At 38.8% G+C, this 10,280-nt stretch overlaps 1 protein-coding gene across 1 annotated transcript in view; it reads left to right on the top strand.

Annotated features, from left to right (window-relative positions):
* Nucleotides 1–8,958, top strand: part of LOC149157248 (uncharacterized) — a 33,749-nt gene extending 24,791 nt beyond the window's left edge. Inside the window, exons 4-5 of the mRNA XM_089433693.1 lie at nucleotides 5,629–5,881; nucleotides 6,055–8,958. Of these exons, the coding sequence (XP_089289819.1) occupies nucleotides 5,629–5,881; nucleotides 6,055–8,958 (3,157 nt within the window). The remainder of the gene's footprint in view (nucleotides 1–5,628; nucleotides 5,882–6,054) is intronic.
* The last annotated feature ends 1,322 nt before the right edge of the window (nucleotides 8,959–10,280 follow it).

Raw genomic sequence — 10,280 nt, 5'->3', positions numbered from 1 at the left:
GAAAGTAGACTCAAAGACCTTTCCAACAAGCTATCCTTCGCCCAATTTGGACACCGGAAGGCCTCCAAAAAGCATCTGAAAGGCGCGCTACGCGTCAGAGAGGCGCGCTACGCGTCAGACAGACTTTTCCCAGTGTTATTTTACAAGGGCGCTACGCGTCAGGGGCGCGCTACGCGTTGGCAGGGCCGATACGCGTGGGTTTCAGCTCAAAAAATTGCCAGCAAGTCATCAAATGATTTTTCTCTTAGGCAAAGTGCAAGTAGGCTTCTCCTTTATGCCTAGATTTGGTTTGCAAATTGAAAAGAGAATTAATATGTTCAAATGCTATGTGAATGATAAATCAAAAACCCCCCTTGTTATGGAAAATTTAAAGTTTCAATGGCACTAGGTTTCAAATTGCTCTTGCTGTCCAAGGTTGCCCATTTGTAAATCCCTTTTTCCCTCATTTTCATCACCTTTATCCCTCAAATTTTCCCTTGAAATTTCATCATCCTCCTCTTTAAAATTCCTAAAGGCATACTTAATTCCTAAACCCTACTACACTTCAAAACCCCACAATCTGTAATTTCCTCCCATGCTGCCTTCCCTAAATTACTTCTTTATGTTTATTGTCCCTAATTCCCTCATGTTCCCCTATCCCTAACAATTCCCCTTGTATTTATGTCCCTTGGTAACAACATTTGAAAAGTCATACAACAGTTTTCACATATCAGCATTCATCCAAGGCAGTCGTGCAACAACATTATGTCATCCGGTCATTCATCCGATATGAAGTGGAAACCCAAAGTGACTCACCCTTGGAAGGATATGCACTCAAGACTTTATAGAGGTGGCAGAAATATCATTACTTGTCCCGGAACTTGGTGTACAAAGCGAGAATCAGAAGTTTGAAAGCAAAGGTAAAGAGAGCTTCAAGGAGGCAAAAAGTGGATGAAGGACTCTAGATATTGGCTGAGTCATCCTTGGCTCATCATTGCCCTTGATGAAGAACCTACAGTCCAAATTTCAAGAAATTTGAGAAATTTTTGACATTTTGGAATTTTTGCACTAAAAAAACATTTTTTGCCCTCAACGCGTAGCGTGCTGCGCACTACCCTGAAGATGGGCAAGTCCATTTCTCAAAAACTCAGCATTTTTGGATTTGTCATGACAAATTAAACTTGCTCAGCAATTTCCAAGACATTTCATCAGGTTTTGAGCCCTCAGAAGGTCAAAAAACATGCAAAAAAATGACTTTCTGCCACTTTTTGGACACACAGGAAGCAGTCTTGGGAGATTGCAATGTTGGAGGGGAAAATGGACACCAAATTGAGAAATTCCACTTGGGTGGGAAAGTAGACATCCAGAACTTTCCAACAAGCCTACTTTTGCCTCATTTGGATGCCGGAAGTGCCCCAAAGGTGGGCTCAAAGGCGCGCTACGCGTTGAGATTTGGCGCGCTACGCATCAGGATATTTTCCACATTTTGCACCTTTCAGCTCAGGAATTCGCCCATATTTGACCAATTTTGATTTGTGATGGGATTTTCACCCTCCTTGATGTAATTGATGTTATTTTAATGATGTCATGGCACTTATTTATCTCTTCTAGAAGATTCATTCATAAAAAGTCAAAAATTTAATGAATGAATTGGTTCCTAGCTTATAGAGGCAAGTTGTTTTGACTGCCTAGATTTTAGTGCTCAGTTTAGAATTGGTTGAAACAACTCCTAGAAGGATGAGATCGACCCCTAAAGGCTAGGGAATGGTTTGGCATGGTCTATATTATGTATTTTCTCAATCATTTTCATGGTTGGAGAGGTTGGACTCTTGAGGGAGAAAGCTTCTATTGTATTACTCATTGTATCTCTGCAATTTTGGCAAAGGAAGAAAGACCAGGGTTTTGCAGTCCTTTTTGGGATTCCTGTGGTTACATGTATTGATGGTGTGTTTCTCTTTGTACTTCTAAGTTTGTTATGTGAATCATCTTCTTACTTTTCCTTCTGCAAATTAGCAAATGAAGTGTTAAAGTAGAGTTCATGATTGCCATGCTCTGCTTTTAAGTTTGCTTAATATCAATGTTTTCATCTGTTTAAGGAGAACTCAAGGGGTTTACTTGCTCTCCTTAGCTCCTCACCAGTCATTCTCATCCATCCAACTCTTTCAAAGGCATCAATACAGTCTCCTATCTTGCCCCAAAGAGCCCCCTGCGAAAACTGTGTCCAATCTCCGCACCCAAAATTGCCTTTCCCCGATTTTCCACCAAAATCCTAAAAATCTCAAATCAAACCTTTTATCAGTTTACTAGCCTAAAATCAGTGTTCTTAATTGGTTATCTCCGCCCTTTGAAGATCTTTGCCGAGATATACCGGAGAGAGCCCTCTCCTGCCCCGTAGGGCTAGCTACGAGGCTAAGTGGTTTGATGTTGCCTTGGAGTTTGCCTTTCTCAGCCTGAGGTGAAATTTCAAGCGCTAACATGTGGGATGGGATAAAATAAGAAAGCCAAGCCTTGGTTGGTTTGGGCTAGAAGAACATATTTCTCTTCTCACATGCTCTTGATGCAAAATGTGGATGACGTCTTCTTACCACCCAAAGCCTATGGCCCATAGTTTTTATTGAAAAATACATTTCTCCACTCTTGGTGGAGGATTGGGTTCATCGTGCAAATAAAACTCACCTAAACATCTCTAGAATTTGGTGTTCTATTGTAAATACCTTTGAAACTATCTATAGTGGCATGGTTTGGAGAGTTGGATCGGGTCTTCGGTTCATCTGGGTATGGATCCATGGCCTGGATCCCATCATGATCATCTTCTTCCTTCTCCAATAATCAACTTTCTTTAGGATCGTGTGATATCAAATTATCTCACATTGTTGATCTAACATCTACTTCTATTTGGAGTCAAGGGTGGAAATCTGTGGCAGATTTGGGAATTCCAGATCCTTTCACTAGTTAGTGGAATAATTTCGTTAGCGCTCTTTGATTGGGCCATGTTTGTCTATCAGACAAGGATGATGAAATCATTTGGTTTGGAGCCAAGAGAGGGATTTATTCTCTAAAATATGGTTATAATTACAATTCATCTGAGTGTCATCCAAATGATACACTATGGTGGTAGCCAATTATATGGAATCCAAATTCCCACCGAAGGAAAAAATCCTAACGTGGTGTATTATGAACAGGAAGGTTCCTACATGGGATGTACTTCAAAGGCGTTATTCTATTGGCCCTAGATGGTGTGCTCTTTGTCAAGATGAGGGGGAGTCTATCACTCACCTCTTCATGAATTTCTCTTTTAGCCACGTAATTTGGGACCTCTGTAGATTTGCATAATCTCAAATTAGTCCTTGGATGGGTCCATCTATTTAATCCACTTAGCAATACTGGCTCTCTCTCTCGTTCTCCCACACTTTCAAGGTCCTTCCATTAATCATATGTTGGGGCATTTGGGTAGCTCACAATAGAGCTATATTCTAGGATCATATATCTTCTCCTAGGATTATAGTCGTTGAAGCAATGGTGATCCTTAGTCACTATCCATAGGAGAAAGAAGTTCATAGGGTGTGTGAAATAGTGGCTAAACAACCCGAGGAACTAAATTGTGGGCATATTTTGACAGTGCTTCAATTGATTCGAGTGGGAACAACAAGGGGCGATTTTATTCTTCATCTCACTTCTAACATCTATTTTCATGTATCTGTTGGTATGGGGGTTGGATCAAGTAACTATGCTGAAATTCTTACTTGATGGAACCTATTTGTTTTTGCCATAGAACAGGGTGCATCTAATTTACAACTTTTTGGAGACTCCAAGCTTGTGATCGACTGGTTGAATGACACTTAATATTGCATAAATTTTCTTTTATCACCCTTCTGGATGAAGTTATGAGATTAAAAAATATGTTCTCATATTTTTAATGTCAACATATACACATGGAATTAAATCAATGTGCATATGGTATCTCCAAACAAACTCTTAATCTGGCAAAGGATTGTTGGCAGATCATCGAATTTCATGGAGGAACCTCAACTACATCTTCTTTCAGCCGATCTCCTACACATATTTCTAGTCAGCAATTGTGATATGATTGTTGGGATCTATGATCATTTGTATATACAATTTTTTCCTTTCTTCTATTTTTTCTCTAGACATTATTCATCTTGATCTCTATTTAGAATTGTTTTATGTATTATTTTTGGGACTCTCTATGTGCTCATGTTGGATGAGCTTCATGATATTTTTGTATTTTGGGGACAATAGTTAGTATATGACCCCGATTTGATATATTTATGGTAATATTGAGTGATTGATTGATAAATATGCATACGTACAACAATGTGTCTACAAAATGTAATTTTTATTATCTCTTAATAAAAAGTACAATATTTTTTTTTGTGGGAAAAAAATATTGTATTCATTAATTCAAATTTATCATTCACCATTTTAAATTCATTAATTCTAGCATTTGATTAGTACTAAACAAAATAGTAGAGATTAATGTCCCAATGCTGGAATAGTAAATTGAAACTATTGGAACTCAAAAAAGTAAAGATTGATGAGTCAAATACTTGATGTGAGGTCATAAATATCTACAACCAAGAAACAAAAGTTAAAACTAAAAATTAACAATGGGTAATGAACCATGTTATCTGCTCATTGAACCTATTGACCACAATAATGAGAAAAAACATAAAACTAAAAGCAAACCAAAATAGATCGACCGAAAAATAAATAAATATTCATGTGCATCCATATGAATCCAAAAAATTACACACAAATATGTAAAGTTTCTTATATATATAAAGTAGGTGTGCATATAACAAAAATAGCACTAAGTGCAATCCATGTTTGAAGAAATAATATGTTAAGAAAGAGGCTCTAGATGGCCTCTATAGTCCAAAAAATAATGGTACAACAAATACCTACATATCATCAAAATCATTGCCTATATTCAGCATTTTCAGTGATAACAGAACCTATGCTTAATGCCCTTCTTCCAGGGTGGATTTTCATCGCTATGGATGCCTTTGGACATTCGGGGGAACAGCAATCGGTTACAAAGAAGGGAGGGTTAAAGTTCTCAATACCTGGGGGATGAAGAATGTTATGGGAATGGAGATAATATCCCCTGATTTCCATTTCCCTATCACCATAGTAAATATCTATGGGCCTTGTCAAGGTAGGGAACTATTTTGGGATGACTTGATGACAAAATCTGTTATGAAAGCTCCTGTGATGATTCTGGAGGTGATTTAAACTTCACTTTGGGTCGTGCTGAAGCTTGGGGACCATTGGCGAGAGAAGATCCTCTAACAGATTTTTTCCATAATCTCATCTCTGAGAATAACTTTATTGACCCTCTCCCGATTAAGCTAAAGCCTACTTGGAGGAACCGAAGAGTAGGAGCAGCCAGGATTGCCAAAAGATTAATCGTTTCCTGCTATCAGACTCTCTATCCTCGAAAGCTCCTCTAATCAGACAGTGGGTGGAGGAAACTGGGAATTCGGACCACTTCCCAATCTTCTTAGACCTATCTACTCCTCCTCACAAGCCCCCCGCCCCTTACAAATTTAATCCTGCTTGGCTTCATGACCCTTCTTTCTGTGATCTGTTTAAAAAAAACTTGGACTCACCCTGAACACAATGCAGGAGAGGAGAAAAGCTTTTTGTTCATGGAAAATTTAAAAAGTTTGAAATCAGCTACAATCTCATGGCAAGGGATAGGAAATCGAAACAAAATGAGGAGCTGATCAGTATAAAGGAAGAACTGAAACAGATGGAGGGTTTGGATTCAGATGGATACTCATCTCAAGAATCCAAGGATAGAATTCTTCTTTTGGAGAAGCAGCAAACCAGAATTCTTCTGGAAAGGGAAGAAGAATGGAGAATAAAGAGCAGGGCAGTTTGGCTAAAGTCGGGGATGAAAACACCAATTTTTTTCATAATTTTGCAAAAGGAAGAAAATCAATAAACACTATTTGGAGCCTTAAAAATGAAGAAGGAAGAGATGTCAGGTCCTTTTCAGAACTTTCTGGATTAGGGAAAAGACATTTTCAAAACTTATATTCTGATCAGGGAGAGGCTACTATTGCAGAAGTCTTTAAAACTGTGCAATGTTTTCCCAGATTCATTGAGGAAGAAGATTCTGAAGATCTTTCAACACCGGTCACTAAGGCGGAGATTGAAGCAGCCATGAAGCTTTTGGGCAAAGACAAAAGTCCAGGCCCTGATGGCTGGACTATTGAATTGTTTCTCCATTTTTTTGATCAAATTGGAGACGAGATAACTGAAGTTGTAGAAGAGTCAAGATTGAAAGGAGACATTTATAGACCTTTTAATTCAACATTTATTGCTCTCATTCCTAAGAAGAATGAGCCGGAAAGTTTTGAAGATTTCAGACCAATCTCATTGTGCAACTGCATTTATAAGATTATTTCAAAGGTTATAGCCCTCAGATTAGCTCCAATCTTGTCAAGGAACATATCTATGGAACAATTTGGGTTCCTGGATGGCAGACAAATCCATGAAGCTATCGGGGTTGCCCAGGAGGTAATCCATAGTGTCAAAAGAAAGAAAAAGAAAGGTGTTGTTCTCAAAATAGACCTCTCCAAAGCATTTGATAGGATAAGCTGGCTCTATCTACGAATGCTTCTTACTCATGTGGGTTTCAACTATCCTTTTGTCAGCTGGATCATGGGATGTATTACAAATGTCAGCTTTGCAGTTTTGGTCAATGGAGCTGCCTCTTCCTTTTTCTCTAGCCAGAGAGGCCTCAGACAAGGGTGTCCATTATCTCCTCTTCTGTTTCTCCTTGTGGCTGAAGGACTTAGCAGGCTGATACATAAAGCCAGAAGTGAGAACAAGGTAAAAGGTTTAGAGGTAGCAATAAATCTCTTCATCACTCATCTTCTTTTCGTTGATGATATATTGATCTTTACAAATGGAAATTTCAGCGAATTAAAGGAGATAAAATGCATTTTTGATCTTTTTCTAAAAGCAACTGGAATGCAGATAAATTCTGTGAAATCACAAGTTTGTTTGGCAGATGTGGACAGAAGGGAAAGGAGTCTTCTGGCCGATCTTTTTCCTTTTCCTAGCCAATCTCTGGATGCTCCTTTCAAATATCTGGGCTTTTGGCTAAAACCAGATGCTTACAGAAAAGAAGATTGGAATTGGATTATAGCAAAAATTGAAGCTAGAATCTCACATTGGAGCTATAGATGGCTGTCCAGAGCAGGTAGGTTAACACTCATCAAATCGGTCTTGCTAGCCATACCAGTTTACTGGGCTGCTCTAACTTGGATTCCTAAAGGTGTTATGGAGAAAATCAGAAGAATTTGTTGCAGATTTCTTTGGGCAGGCTCTAAGGAATCGGCCGGATTACCGTGGGTGGCATGGGACAAAGTGGCCAGATCAAAAGAGTGGGGAGGTTGGGGGATTAAAAGACTTCCTGAGTTCAGCACTTCGTTAGCAGCAAAGTCAGGTTGGAGGCTTATAACCATAGAAAACCTATGGACAAGGGTGGTAAAAAGGAAGTATATCGATCCAATGCCCTTGGAAGCTTGGATTCGGAGCCAGAACAAGAAGGCAAAAAACTCTTCTGTAATTTGGAAGGCCACGGTGGATGCATTCTCAGTGATTGAGCAAGGGTTAGCTTGGAAAGTGGGAGATGGCAGACAAATCAGGATTGGCAGAGACCCTTGGGTCGGGTGTAATGAAGCTTATGCCTTATCGCCAGGGCTCCTTCGACATCTTGAGTCCAAAGATATCACCTCATTAAATCAGGTGGCAAGAGTTGGGCAGTCAACTATTTGGGGACAGGCTTGGAAGGATGATGAAGAGTTAGAGCTAAATGTCAGATGGAAGAATGAATGGACAGGTTTCATCAAAGAACTAAAACGATCCAATGTTAGGATAAGGGAGGATCCTGACAGGTTAATGTGGGCTCACAGCAAATCTGGGGGGTATTCTCCAAAAGAGGGATATTCTTTTCTTTTGGGAAAGATAGGATGGGGAGTACCGGATTGGTGGTCCAAAGCTTTATGGAAACTCAAATGCCCTGCAAAATCCAAGCTCTTTCTCTGGTGTATATTAAACAGGAAGGCTCCAACATGGGAAATCCTACAAACTAGGTTTTTAGCTGGTCCAGGGCGTTGTCCTCTGTGCAAGTCTGATGAGGAAACTACAAATCATCTTTTCACCACCTGTCCCTTCTCGAGGAAGATTTGGGAGGAGGTCACTGGTTTCCTCAAGGTTAATGCACAGTGGGGAAATGAGCCGTTGGGCGATTCCTGGAGGAAGTGGTGGCAAACTTATTCGGAAGGGAATATGAGGAACTTGCCTATTATCTTCTGCTGGGGTGTGTGGCTAGCGAGAAATAAGAGTCTGTTCCAAGATCAAAATACACCGTCCTCTGTCATTGCCTCTAATATCACAGCCATTTATTCTGCTCTGCCTCCTCCTGAAGAAAAAAAAACCAGAACAAAACAAAATAATTTCATAATTCAGGAGAATATCCCTTGTGGCTTCTTTGACGGAGCCTCACAAAACAATCGGGCCGGTGCAGGCATGAGCATCCATATCAATCCGGAACACGTTCTAAAAGCCTCGGTTGGGCTGGGTACAGGAACAAACAATTTTGCAGAACTCTCTTCTTTACGTCTCTTATTATGCTGGCTACAACACAAAAGCATCAACTCTATACAGTTATTTGGGGACTCTCTTAATGTTATAAATTGGATCAATGGTTTAGCTGTTTGCCAAAATCAAATTTTGATGACAATTGTTGAAGAGATTTTATATCTGAAGACTCTCTTTAACAGGTTCTCATTATGCCATATCTACAGGGAAAGGAATGAAGAAGCATATCAGTTATCTAAGGCTGGTCTACAACAGGATCCGGACAGCTGGGCGATAGAAGAGATTCATCAGGGGCAGTCTTACAGATCAGACCAGCCTCCTTATGATCATCAGCATTAATTTCAGATTTTGATCTGCCCCATTTTTGTCGGCACCTATATAGTTTTTCTCTATACACTGTTTTTATATTGTATATATTTCTCCTTAGAAGTTTCTTCCTTTCGGCTGACCGATCACAGCTTTCAGACCTCTCTTAATATTTTTGAAACATACACACTGCCGGTGGCCACTTTTTTGACTGTTTTGGAGTTGTTTTCCATTATGGAGACTCCGGTTAACTCTAGTTTTATCGTTTTAATGGATTACATCCTCCTCTCGGGAGGAAGACTCCCTCAGGCTTCAATCAACAAAAAAAGCTCCCTGCGGGTTGAGCTGTGAATGTATCAATGAGCCCAGCATGGCTTAAGAACCATTGGATCTAAACTTTTATTATCTTAATAAAAAGTTGCTTTTTTCCCCGGAAAAAAAAAATGAGAAAAATAACATAAAACTAAAAGCAAACCAAAAATAGATCGACCGAAAAATAAATAAATATTCATGTGCATCCATATGAATCCAAAAAATTACACACAAATATGTAAAGTTTCTTATATATATAAAGTAGGTGTGCATATAACAACAATAGCACTAAGTGCAATCCATGTTTGAAGAAATAATATGTTAAGAAAGAGGCTCTAGATGGCCTCTATAGTCCAAAAAAATAATGGTACAACAAATACCTACATATCATCAAAATCATTGCCTATATTGGGATACTTATCATCAATATCACTCTTTAAGCATTAAAATAAGATATAAAAATATTAATATGTAAATTTGAGATTTTGTTTGAGTGATAGATACATTTTTACTATGGTCATGACAAAGGATTTTAACAACTAATACCACAAAAAATTGAGGTACATAGAGGGCTTGGTCCTCTTGATTGAATACTAGTTCCATACCCTCAAACATGATAGAATCCAATGACAACATTGCAATCCTCCACCAATCCTAAAATCTTGAAAAATGTTACTTTTGTTGGATTTTGAATGGGATCCAAAATTCTACTTTCTCCATATGAAATCTAATGAGGTTGGAACCACTCTCAAACATCTTGAATCAATTAATGGTATTGTTAAAAATTTAATTAAAAGGATGAAAATGGAATATAAAGGAGAATGCCACTTCGTGACATTACAATTAATTACATAGCATTAGTAGGGAACTAGGGTTGAATATCAAACTTCCTTACTCATAAATTATTTCTTTTAGGAAAAATTCAACAGGTTCCCACAAGAACCCCCTTTGGGGAAATGAATTCCCCACATTGGGAAAATGAATTCCCCACATTGGGAAAATGTTCCCCCCTATGTTTCACTAAGTTTCCCCAAAAGAGGGAA

Source organism: Pinus tabuliformis, chromosome 5_2 (genome assembly GCF_031772625.1).
Source record: "Pinus tabuliformis cultivar Carrire ecotype Pingquan chromosome 5_2, CPIR1, whole genome shotgun sequence".
Classification (NCBI taxonomy): Eukaryota; Viridiplantae; Streptophyta; class Pinopsida; order Pinales; family Pinaceae; genus Pinus; species Pinus tabuliformis.
The sequence above is the reverse complement of the archived record's forward strand: the minus strand, read 5'-3'. Positions and strand labels throughout refer to the sequence as shown.